This window comes from Schistocerca cancellata, chromosome 8 (genome assembly GCF_023864275.1).
Source record: "Schistocerca cancellata isolate TAMUIC-IGC-003103 chromosome 8, iqSchCanc2.1, whole genome shotgun sequence".
Lineage (NCBI taxonomy): Eukaryota > Metazoa > Arthropoda > Insecta > Orthoptera > Acrididae > Schistocerca > Schistocerca cancellata.
In genome coordinates, this window is record NC_064633.1 from 462,300,049 (window position 1) to 462,313,726 (window position 13,678).

At 44.0% G+C, this 13,678-nt stretch overlaps 1 protein-coding gene across 1 annotated transcript in view; it reads right to left on the bottom strand.

The window, feature by feature from the left end:
- Window positions 1–13,678, bottom strand: part of LOC126095631 (A disintegrin and metalloproteinase with thrombospondin motifs 7-like) — a gene marked incomplete at its 5' end in the record, with an annotated part of 619,647 nt that overhangs the window by 214,731 nt on the left and 391,238 nt on the right. The window contains one exon of the mRNA XM_049910395.1: window positions 11,178–11,387. Within this exon, the coding sequence (XP_049766352.1) occupies window positions 11,178–11,387 (210 nt within the window). The remainder of the gene's footprint in view (window positions 1–11,177; window positions 11,388–13,678) is intronic.

Here is a 13,678-nt window from a genome sequence, read left to right on the forward strand (position 1 = left end):
CCTTTGGGAGGTAACATAACATACTGATGTTGAGTACGGACATCACTTCCGACTGGAACGAAAAATCAATCATTGAATACTCATTATGTTACGAACATCCCCAAAACATTTTGATATCTGGCTGGTGCTTCATGGTGTACCTCTTTCGGTTCCCCTGAGTGTAGGAGACATTCGTCCATCAAGGTACAGCAAAGGCTGCATTTATTTACCATATTTCATGACAGCTATCTCCACTGTCTAGTGGATGTCACTGGCTTCTCAGGCGGAGGTCGTGGAAGCGATTCCTGGTGACGAACTCAGATTTTTCTCTGACGGAAAAGTTTGAAATGGGGACTATAGGAAGCCGCTTGAGTAAATAAAAAGCGAAATTGACGCACAAGCCGTGGAAGTGGCATCGAACAGAAAGACTCGCACCAGCCTGCTGCCAACGCAACATTTATTTATTTAGCTTACATCTGGTGATGAAAGTTACATGTGAGCTCAACTCTTACGAACAGAAAAACGAAAGAAACTTCAAAGCACTTCTGAACATACTAAAACAATTGCTGTTGGTTTGGACACTGAGGAGTGTAGTAGAGTAATTAAACAAAGCGCATTGCACAAGCGAAGTACTGCAGCTGCCACGCGCTCGCTCAGTAGAAACAGTGGAGTACACTAGGTGACGAGTGTCCATACGAGACAAAGGTAGCATCAAGAGTACTCCAGAGAAGAGCGACAGGATCTCTACAAACAGAAACCATATGTCAGGTAGGATGAGCTGGAATCTGCGTTTGTACGCTGATGGCGCTCTAGTGTACGGGACACTGTCGTCTTTAAATGGCTGTAACAGAATACAGGATGATTTGGACAGAATTTCTATTTGGTGTGGTGCAAGGCGGCTTGCTTGAAATGTATAAAATCTAAGATAGTGCAGATGAGTAGGGGAAATAATGCTATAATGTTCAAATACAGCATAATTGGTGTGCTAGTTGACACATTCACGTCTATTAAATATCTAGCGTAACGGTGCAAAGCGATATGAAGTGCAACGAGAAAGTAAAGTCGGTTGAAGAGAAGATCTCCGGTTTATTACGAGATTTCTAAGAACATGTGGTTCACCTAAGAGGGACGTTCAATTATTAAATATACAAACCGATGTAGAAACGAAACAGTTTGTAGGAGGAAAATTTTGGAAATTTGTGGTAAGGAGTATGGGACCAAACCGCTGAGGTCGTCAGTCGCTTGGCTTACGCACTACTTCCCACACACACCAATGCCCGAGGGAGGACTCGAACGACCGACGGGGGGGAGCCGCGCGAACCGTTGTAGGACGAGTTTTGAGCCTTCATGACTTTAGGTTGATGAGGTGAGAGCAGTTGACGGATAAAACTGTTTGGTTTGCAACCTCAATATCGCATTTCACGATGGTGTACTCGCTTGAAGTTTCGACGTTAGGTGAAAAAAAATGGCTCTAAGCACTATGGGACTTAACATCTGAGGCCATCAGTCCCCCAGACTTAGAACTACTTAAACCTAACTAACCTAAGGACATCACACACATCCATGCCCGAGGCAGGATTCGAACCTGCGACAGTAGCAGCAGCGCGGTTCCGGACTGAAGCGCCTAGAACCGCTTGGCCACAGCGGCCGGCCTTAGTTGAACAAAGTTCAGTAATCCGTTTTCTGATGATGACGGTGACAAACCGGCTAAAACCTTTTCCCGAATGATTTTACAGTACGGTGAAAGTTTTATGAACTGCGGGAATTTTTATAAATGGATAGAACAGATCAAAAACGGTCGAACTTCAGTGACTGACAAGCAACAAGTGTCAGTTCTTTCGCTTGATATTTGCACTGACGGGATTATTCGTAAAGACAGACGTGTTACAACTGAAAATATAGTAAAACCAGGTGCAGAAATTGTGGGCCTCTCATAGCGTTATCAGTAATAAGCTCAAGTGCAGCTAAAAATATACAAGGTGAGTGCCGAGACCATTAGCGCAACAACACAAGGAAACAAGACTCAAAGCGTCTACAGGCTTGAAAGAAAACTGTGAAACTAAGCTTGCCCTTTTCCTACACGATATGCTGCGAACTGTGAATGAAGGACAACAGGCAGAGTCCACCTTTTTAGATTTCCGAAAAGCGTCTGACACGCCGTACCTCACTGCAGACTGTTAACGAAGCTACGAGTATATGGAATAGATACACATATATGTGAGTGGCTAGAACACTTCTTAAATAACAGAACCAAGTATGTTATCCTCGAATGTGAGTGTTCACCGCAGACAAGGGTATCGTCAGGAGTGCCCCGGGAAGTGTAATTGGACCGCTATTGTTTCCTATACAGGGTGTTACAAAAAGGTACGGCCAAACTTTCAGGAAACATTCCTCACACACAAATAAAGAAAAGATGTTATGTGGACATGTGTCCGGAAACGCTTAATTTCCATGTTAGAGCTCATTTTAGTTTCGTCAGTATGTACTGTACTTCCTCGATTCACCGCCAGTTGGCCCAATTGAAGGAAGGTAATGACTTCTGTGCTTGTGTTGACATGCGACTCATTGCTCTACAGTACTAGCATCTAGCACATCAGTACGTAGCATCAACAGGTTAGTGTTCATCACGAACGTGGTTTTGCAGTCAGTGCAATGTTTACAAATGCGGAGTTGGCAGACGCCCATTTGATGTATGGATTAGCACGGGGCAATAGCCGTGGCGCGGTACGTTTGTATCGAGACAGAGTTCCAGAAAGAAGGTGTCCCTACAGGAAGACGTTCGAAGCAATTGATCGGCGTCTTAGGGAGCACGGAACATTCCAGCCTATGACTCGCGACTGGGGAAGGCCTAGAACGACCAAGACACCTGTAATGGACGAGGCAATTCTTCGTGCAGTTGACGATAACACTAATGTCAGCGTCAGAGAAATTGCTGCTGTACAAGGTAACGTTGACCACGTCACTGTATGGAGAGTGCTACGGGAGAACCAGTTGTTTCCGTACCATGCACAGCGTGTGCAGGCACCATCAGCAGCTGATTGGCCTCCACGGGTACACTTCTGCGAATGGTTCACCCAACAATGTGTCAATCCTCATTTCAGTGCAAATGTTCTCTTTACGGATGACGCTTCATTCCAACGTGATGGTCCGCCGCTCGTGGTCTCGCGGTAGCGTTCTCGCTTCCCGAGCACGGGGTCCCGGGTTCGATTCCCGGCGGGGTCAGGGATTTTCACCTGCCTCGAGATGACTGGGTGTTTGTGTTGTCCTCATCATTTCATCATCATCCAGGACAGTGGCGAAATTGGACTGAGCAAAGATTGGATAATTGTACGGGCGCTGATAACCACGCAGTTGAGCGCCCCACAAACCAAACATCATCATCATCATCACCATCCAACGTGATCAAATTGTAAATTTTCACAATCAACATGTGTGGGCTGACGAGAATCCGCACGCAATTGTGCAATCACGTCATCAACACAAATTTTCTGTGAACGTTTGGGCAGGCATTGTTGGTGATGTCTTGATTGGGCCCCATGTTCTTCCACCTACGCTCAGTGGAGAACGTTATCATGATTTCATACGGGATACTCTACTTGTGCTGCTAGAACATGTGCCTTTACAAGTACGACACAACATGTGGTTCATGCACGATGGAGCTCCTGCACATTTCAGTCGAAGTGTTCGTACGCTTCTCAACAACAGATTCGGTGACCGATGGATTGGTAGAGGCGGACCAATTCCATGGCCTCCACGCTCTCCTGACCTCAACCCTCTTGACTTTCATTTATGGGGGCATTTGAAAGCTCTTGTCTACGCAACCCCGGTACCGAATGTAGAGACTCTTCGTGCTCGTATTGTGGACGGCTGTGATACAATACGCCATTCTCCAGGGCTGCATCAGCGCATCAGGGATTCCATGCGACGGAGGGTGGATGCATGTATCCTCGCTAACGGTGGACATTTTGAACATTTCCTGTAACAAAGTGTTTGAAGTCACGCTGGTACGTTCTGCTGCTGTGTGTTTCCATTCCATGATTAATGTGATTTGAAGACAAGTAATAAAATGAGCTCTAACGTGGAAAGTAAGCGTTTCCGGACACATGTCCACATAACATATTTTCTTTCTTTGTGTGTGAGGAATGTTTCCTGAAAGTTTGGCCGTACCTTTTTGTAACACCCTGTATACATAAATGAAATGGCAGACAGCGCGGGTAGCAATCTGCCCTTGTTTGCTGATGAAGCTGTCGTCTACGGGAAGGTGTCGAAGTGGACTGACTGTAGGAAGATACAAGATGATTTATACAAAATTTGTAGTTGCTGTAATGAATGGGAGCTGTCTCTAAAATAAGTAAAATGTAAATCAACGCATATGAGTAGGAAAAACAAACCCGTAATGTTCAGATACTGTATTAGTAGTATTCTGCTTGTAACAGTCGCGTATTTAAATATCCGTGCGTAGCGTTGCAAAGCGATATGAACTGGGACAAGCTTGTGAGGATTCTGCTAGGGCAGGCGAATGGTCGACTTCGATTTATTGGGAGAATTTTGGGAAAGTGTGGTTCATCTGTAACGGAGACCACGTATAAGATGCTGGTGCGACGTGTTCCTGAGTACTGCTCGAGTGTCTGGGGTCTGTACCAGATCGTATTAAAGGAAGACACGGAAGTAGTTCAGAGGCGGGCTGCTAGATTTGTAACTGGTATGTTCAAACTACAGACAAGTATTTTGAGATGCTTCGGGAATCCAAATGGGAATGTCTGGAGGGAAGGCGCCTTCTTTCCGAGGAAAACTATTGAGGACATAGAGAGAAGCGAAATTTGAAGCTGATTGTTTAATGATTCTACTGCCGCCAACATACATTTCGCGAAGGACCAACAAGATAAGATACGAGAAATTAGGTTTCATACGGAGGCATACAGGTAGTCGTTTTTCTCTCACTATTTGCGAGTGCAACACGGCTAGTAGTGATATAATGTACCCTCCGCCACGCACCGACGGTGGCTTGCGGAATATGCATGTAGATATAGATGTAGTAAGGGAAGGCGACCCTTTTCTAAACAAGAATTTAATGTGCGATGAAACTTTGTGTACAATTTTGAAACAGAGTCCAAAAGTCAAAGCATGGAATAGAATCACACCAGCTCTCCAACCCGAACAAAATTCAGAAAGCAAGCATCAATGGAAAATCCACGTTGACAGTCAGTCGGTATGCCCAAGGTGTCGTCTGATTATATGGAAGCCCAGAGTATAGTAAGCAGTGTCTACAACACAGCAATGAGAGAAAAACATCACGGATCTCACAGAAAGCCCCCAGCTAGGCACTTAAATGTGATTTGCAGAGTATCCATATATATGTAGATGTAGATATTGGCACACGACTATGCTCGCCCTCACTCCGCATACCTGAGCCAAGAAATCATTGAAAAAACGGGCTGGGAGATACTATCTCATCTTCCTAAGAGTTTAGATTTGGCTCCCTAGAATTTTCATTTGTTTGGTCCGCTCACGGAGGTATTAAGGGGAAGAAGGTACAGCAACAACGAGGCGGTCAAAGAATTTGTCTGAAAGTGGCTCAAACGACAAGACGATGACTTCTTTGCATCAGGTATAGAAAAAATGGCCAGGTGCGAGTAGAAATCGTGCACCGAGGATTCCGTACAAACTTGATTCTGTACATACGGAATAGAGAAGCTCGATGATTTTTGCCTGTTATCAAAATATGGTTCAAATGGCTCTGAGCACTATGCGACTTAACTTCTGAGATCATCAGTCCCCTAGAACTTAGAACTACTTAATAAACCTAACTAACCTAAGGACATCACACACATCCATGCCCGAGGCAGGATTCGAACCTGCGACCGTAGCAGTCACGCGGTTCCGGACTGAAGTGCCTAGAAACGCACGGCCACCGCGGCCGGCTTGCCTGTTATCAATTGTGATATTGGAAAGATATCGATCGAAGGAATACCAAGAATTTCGATAATGTTTTAATTTGAAGTCGGACAACAAATGAAAAAAGAAATTTTTTTTTGAGTGGCCTAATTACAAATTAACGGTTTTCTGAATTGTTCCTTTATTTGTACCGTGCAGTTTTTCTACTTTCCAAATTTAGTTATTCTAGGTCAACGGGAAGTTTACATTTATGACACTGCCAAGAGAACTTAGGCCTTAGTTTATGACATCACTAGAACACTGTACGTATCCCAAATACCTAGGGGTCACCCTTGACCGTGCATTAACATATAAGAGGCAGTGCCTAAATGCCAAGCAAAAAGTGGCTGCCAGGAACAATATAATCAGAAAGCTAACAGGCACAACGTGTGGAGCATACGCCAACACTGTGAGAACCTCTTCTCTTGCATTGTGTTACTCTGCCGGAGAATACGCAAGCACAGTGTGGTTCAATTCTTGCCTTGCGAAAACAGTAGATGTCGCTCTTAATGATACTTGTCGTATCACCACCGGGTGCCTGTAGCCTACTCCTCTGGATAAACTGTGCAGCATAGCGGGAATTGCAACCCCCGACATCCGCCGAGAGGTAGAGCAAAAAGTGAGAAGAAAAAATCAGAAACTTCTGAAGTTCACACCCTATATGGCTACCAACCAGCAAACTCACGACTAAAATCCAGAAAGAGCTTCCTCAGATCTACCGAGGCTCTAGTTGGGGCATCACAGCAATGCCTAATCGAACTATGGCGTGCAAGGCTTACCAGTACTGTGGGATGGACTAAACCAAGCGAAAGACTACCAACCGGCTATACAGAGAATTGGAGTACATGGAGATTCCTCAACAGACTACGCTCGGGTGTCACGAAATGTAAGAGCAATCTGACTAAATGGGGTTTCCTAGACAAGCCGCCACTCTGTGAGTGTGGAGCAGCGCAGGCGACCTTCTATCTGTTCCAGTGTACCCAATGTCCAGCAACATGCACAACACAAGACCTGTTACGTGCAACGCCAAATGCAATAGAGGTCGCTAACTTCTGGGCGACAAAAGTGTAAATAATTGTCTTGTAAATATTTATATGTAAATATTATACATTATTTTATACATCGTAAATGATTGTGACATTAATAAATAAATAAATAGTGTATGACATAAATTTCAACTTTATACGTCTACGAGTTCCTAAGAAAAAGGCGTCTTAAACAGACGGACGTATAGACAGACAGTATGACAACAAAGGACAATTTTTTTATTTTCGTGTGATATAATTACAAATTTTCGAACTTTTTCCTTTAGTTATACTGTGGAACTTTGCTTCTTGCCGATGTTCATGATTCCAAGTCAACGAGACGTATCCTATGGGTTTTGATGAGTGGTTTGCGAATATCAAAATAGGTGAGATAAATGGTCGTATTTTTTGATTACGTGACGTAGAAGCTTCAATTTTTTACACAACCAAGAGACTTTATAGAAACAAGGGACCGAAGACCTTAGAATGTGGCATAAATTTCAACTTGATATGTCTACCCGTTCCTGAGAAAAAAGTTGTTTAACAATCGAACAAACAGACAGACGAACAATAAAGTGATTCCATAAGGGTTCCGTTTTCACCGCCTGAACTGCGGAATCGTAAAAACCAGTTCATCGTTGGGACTAGTGTATTAATATTGGTGGGAATTATGTTGACAATCAGTAAGCGTTTAACGCCGTTAAAATACACAGATTTTTAATCAGATTGTCTCTTTGATTATTGAATGTCTCTGGTATAAACGAGTCCGCGTATGGAAGCAATTGTGCGAACCTTTCTTGTACTACTCGAGTGCTTCGTATCACCTTCAGGTCAGATTAATGGAAGACATCGAAGCAATTCAGAGGCTTCTTGCTCGATTTGCTACCGGTAGGTTCGATCAACACGCGAGTGTTACGGAAATTTTTGAAAATAATTGACACTATAGATCGCAAGGCATATTTATTCTATGGTGAGGGGTTTCGATCATTACATGATCATCTTCAGACCTACAGCCATTTGGATGGACAGTTCCTGTTCTTACACAACCATTGTCCATCAAAATGGCTGCAGGTGTGAAGATGATCATGTAACGATCGAAACCCGTCATCTTTGAATAAATGTGCCTTGCGATCAGGAGAGTGTGAATTATTTTCAAAGATTATAATTGGATCGTTAATACCACCAATAATGTTTTTGAAAATGTTACGGAAATGCTACCTGGATTCAAATGGAAATCGTTTGAGAGAAGGCGTTCTTTTCACAAAACGATATTGGGAAAGTTCATAGAATCGAAATTTGCGAGAGATTGCAGAACCATACTGAGCTCACCGGACAAAACATTAGTCACCCCACTGCGCACGCACACCTGATTCGTTAGTGATCGAGTCACGCGTTCCACAACCGTGCGCACTGCTTCTATGTGAGCTTAAGGAAGTAAGGATCAGTAAGACATTTATGTTCCAATAGGACATTGTGCGTAAAAAAGGGTAAATGTACGGACGTGACAGAGTGGCAAAAAGAGGTAATCGTGTTTGCCCGTATCCATGGCCATATGATGTGCGAAGTTGCTGGATTTGTTGGTGTTTAGCGGCGAACTGTTCAATGTGTCTACAAGCAGCAATATTAAGAAACATGCCCACGAAACACGACGTCAGAACTGCGGTCGAAGAAAGATCCTGGCTGAGAGGGATCGGAGACGCGTTTCACGGCTTTTAAATCAATTCCAGACCAGACAAGAACTGCTGCAGCCAGTGAATAAAGGTCTATCCCCCACCGTTAGCGAGAGAACTTCGCGACGGTAACTACATGCAATGAACGTTTGGTATCGGGTCACCTCGCAGGAGGACATTAATCACACAAGGCTGATAGTAGCTGACTGGTGGAACGTAATGCGGTCTTGGTGAATCACGTTTTTGCCTATATTCAAATTACTCACTTAATTGAGTGTACCGAAGGATAAATGAAGCATTTCATCATAAATGTGTGCAAGGTCATGTTCAATCCGGAGCTTGGTCTGTGATATTTTAGGGGTGCTTTTCCTATCATGACTTGGGCCAGCTCAGTGAGGTGATCACTAACGTGAACCAGCATTTTTGTTTAAACATCCTGAATCAGGTTTTGCCTTTCTGTCAACACTTGCATGATAAATACGCTATTGATTTTCAAGACGTGAACAGTAGAGTTCATCGGACTGGAAGAATATGTGGCCGGTTTTTTGAACCCTACCTCGCCCTGTCACATCTCGACTGGCCTGTAAAACCACTTAGCTTTCATATCACAGAAAATCTCTAGGACATATTGGAACACTGTGTAAGGTGGCTATAATCTCGCATCTTACAAGAACTCATCCACATACTTTGCCGTGATCTACAAACACAATTAGGTATTATTTGATAGGCTGTACATCGTATATATTAATATATAAAGGACACTGACGTTGTCACGTAAGCCTTGTAAATAATTGTTAACGCTTATTGCATGAAAGGTGACGGATTGTCTTTATTATCAGAACGGCGTAATGACTGATTGCCTATACTAGTAGAGGTTGGAACGACAGTGGAAATGAAACGGCAGGCGGAACTAAAGCCCTGGGTGTTTTGGTCCTGTTTAAACACAGGAAGTAGCAAGACGGTCGTAGGGACACATGAGCGCTGGAGCACAATTGAGTCGCGACTGGGCGGTATGGTAGCTGGACTGGAAGGATTATACTTCGGAAACTACTAAAAACTTGTACACAGCTGATAGGAACGAGGAATCATCACCTTGGAAATTATGCAGGCTGGGTTATTTCCGCGGATTTTTACTCAGAAGCATACCAATGTACTAGTATAGATTTCTCCTCGCAAACTTTCCGCGCTTGACGACAAAAGACTAAAATATGGTTGGTCGGCGTTCGGAAGCATCTCTAGAGGGGGGGAATATTCCGTGGTTTCGAGAATATGATTCGTTTTCGGAATTACGAAGGTGGGAGGCCAGCGGTGGAGAGACGTGGTCTTCCGTTGTCTTTCGGTCACTCGATATCAGCGTTTGTTGGTACAGACGGACTTGCTGTCTTTGCTCTCAGTAGAGTTTATAGTTAGAACAGTTAGGAACTGTACTGTTGCGAACCTATACGATTTTGGACTTCATCTCCGGATTGGAAGTCGTCGTTGAGTACGCGGCGTTCAGTAACTGAGAGCACTTCTTCTGCTTATACTTCCGCTGAGACGTTATCTGAACTCCGTTCTTGTGGTTGGGAGTTCGCGTTTCTCGTCTGTAGATCACAGAGAGGAGAAGACAGTATTAGAGCGTATTAGTCGGAGGACCGCCTTCTGCCGTCCTAGTGTTTGAAAGAGTTCATTTGTGGCTGGAGTTCCATCGTCGCAGACGAGTGCGAGAACCGTCACTTCGACGCACCGGACGCAGTACATATGGTGATATCGCAAAATTGCTTCGGCTTATTAGGGCTATAAAAGCTAAACAGCTGTTGATCACGTTAATTTATTTCCACTGAGGTTCCACACCACCGTACATCATCTTTGAAAGTAGTGTCTTCTAGTGTTCGGTAAGTAGATGATGTCAATCATTTCGTGTTATTTATATGAGACCGCGCACTCATAATAAGGGGGAGAGTTGGGCAACTGATTAGTAATTTTACTTAGGAAATGTAAACTTTATAATATAAAGTTTTTTTTAATCTAAAATAAATATATAAGCAGGAACAATATTTATAATTTAGTAGGATTAGTTGCCTTCATCATTCATTTATATTTAGATTGTAACTTACAGAATTGAGAGATCCTAAGATCTGCTTCAGGGGGTAGTCAGTCAGGGTCAAATCTTCATTTTAGCGTTTATTATTTTCCGTTGCGCGCATTCATTTTACACCCGCCTGGAGCAGCATCTCGAAACTGAGTAAAACGCCGACATCAACACATCTGCAATGTGGTGGAGTACCGCGGTTATCAAGTATAGGGACGAAATTACACGGTATTAAGTAATGTTTGTAATGGTTTCTCTAAGGCTGACTGATTTGTGTCCATTGAGCTTACTACCACAAACACAGATCTTGCGTATGTACCACGAAGAGAAGAGAAATCAGGGCTCGTACGTGGCATAAAGTCAGTCGTTTGCCCCTCTCTCTATTTACGAGTGGAATGGGGAAGGTAATGACTAGCAGTGGCACAGGGTACCCTGCGCCGTGCACCGTACGTTGGCTCGCGGAGTATGTCTGTGGATGTAGGCGTTGCGTTGGCGCACCTGTATGTTACAGACGCGGTAGCGCCGCCGGAGGCCGACGCAGTAGCGGCCGCGGTGCGCGGGCGGCGGGTTGTCGCACTCTCGCTGCGACGCCTGCACGCCGCCCCCGCAGGTGCGCGAGCAGGGCTGCCACTCGCCCCACTCCCCCCAGCCGCCAGCAACCGCGCGCGGCCGCTCGCCGGCCGGCACGCACTGCTGCCCGTAGCACCACTGCCGGCAACACAACGACCACAAAGTACGCTAATTAAATGAAGACCCTAAGCTGTCGACAGGAGTTGGTATACATCACCGGGGACAGTTAAACATGTGTGCCCGATTGGGACTCGAACCCGGGATCTCCTGCTTACATGGCAGACGCTCTATCCATCTGAGACACAGAGGGCACGGAGGATAGTGCGACTGCAGGAATTTATCCCTTGCACGCTCCTCGTGAGACCCACATTCCCAACTGAAACGTCCCCTTATGAAGAATTGTATACGAGACTGTGCTTAACCTGACACACAATATTATTTAGCGCAACGCAATCTGACTATCAAAGATCCCTGCAAAAGAATGGCCCTGAGTAACATTAAACTATACCTTTCAGAAATCACTTACCTCACAAAAATCTTCATTACTCGAACTACTGCAATACAGCGAGCGCCACTACTGCCAGCTAAATAAAAGATTCAAACTACAGAAGGCACTAACTACTGATAGGGATAGTTAGCAAATGAAAGATTTTAATAGAGAACGAACACTGTATTTACCTTAATATCATCATATATATAGCAGTTCATGACAAATTACAAAACTCCGCCATCTCTCTCCCCACATCCACCACTGCTGGCGGCTCACCTCCAACTGCCCAACGCTACGTGCTGTTAACATCCAGCTGCCCCTCTACAATGGCAAACAACAATGCAAACTAGCCACAGACTGCACACAGCACAGCCAGTGATTTTCATACAGAGCGCTACGTGGCATTACCAATATAAAAATCTAAAACAGCCTACTTACACAACTTAATGTCCACACACTACATTCGTAGTGCCCCTGCCCATTACAATCATTACTAGCGGCAGACAATCTTACCGAGTCTCGTAAGAGTTCGGGCAATGCGTGTGCATCCAGCACAAAAGAAGGTCAATGGCCGGTTGGCCTTAACATGTATCCCAAAGTACGCTATGTGACAGACCCATCAGTGGGGTGGTGATACGTTCCATTCTGGCAACGTCACTAACTAGCTTGGCATTGATGCATCGAGCTACAAAATGATAATGCCTACTGTATTCTGAGTACAGTCATTCATTATTTTTCTGCTCTATAATAATTTGAAAGTTTTCCTGATACACACTATCTGAACAAAAGTAACTGGACATCTATTTGTACATTAATATGAGGTGTGTCCATTTCGCCTTTATGATGGCTTTAACTCTGCTGAGGACACTTTCAGTGGGTTGTCTGATTATCTGTGGCGGAACGGCAGGCCATTCTCCCTCAAGATCCGAAACCACAGAAGGTACTGATGTTATACGCTGGGATCTGGGGTGAAGTCTACATTGTAGCCCCTCTCAGAGGTGTTTCATTGGGTACAGATCAGGACTCTGGGCAGGCCGGTGCATTTGAGGTGTGGCACTGTCCGCAAACCATTGCCTGCCAAATGCTGATTCTTGACAAGAGTCCACTCTCGTGCTGAGACAATCATCGTCTTCTAACTGTTCCTCTACTGTACGAAGTAAACAGTGTTGTAAAATGTGTTCATATAATTTCACATTTAGCGTTTCTTTCACAACAGTATGGTGCTACTTACTAACTACGAAAAACACCCCTTAACAGTAACACCATCTCCTCTGCACATCACTGGTGCCACTACACATCATAACGTCCTCCAGGCTTTCGCCAAACACAAAACTCTTCCATTGGACTGCAACAAGGCTGAGCGCAGTATGGTTAATTGACAAGTGGTTATTACGACTTCTGGTATGATTTATGTATGTGACGTACGCGTACCACACACAGACACGACAAAAATCATCCCTTTGTAACTTTTGAGAATAGATATCTTATGTTACCTGAAACTAATTACTTTCCAAACACAACAAGGACTGAATTTTTCAACCACAGTTCCTGTTCCTGCTACAATGAAATAATAATAATAAACAAATACTGGAACAAAATAATGTGAAATCAGAAGAAGAACAAAATACAGTAATAGACTCAAACAGCCCAGAGCAAACAAACAAAGAACAACATGCATCAATTAAACAATCAGAGGAAAACAAAATCTTAAGGCAGCCACCAGAACAAGCACAAATAGAACACAAAGTGACACACATGTTAGATATAGAAGAATAATTTCAGCTGACATATATAGAATACAAAGACACAAATACAGACATTAGACCATTCTTGTACAGACCACCAAATAACCCACAAGTCGAAACAACAATAACAACTATCAACACAATCATACACAAGAAAATAAATGAAAACACAGCTATGGAAGAGTTACAACTAC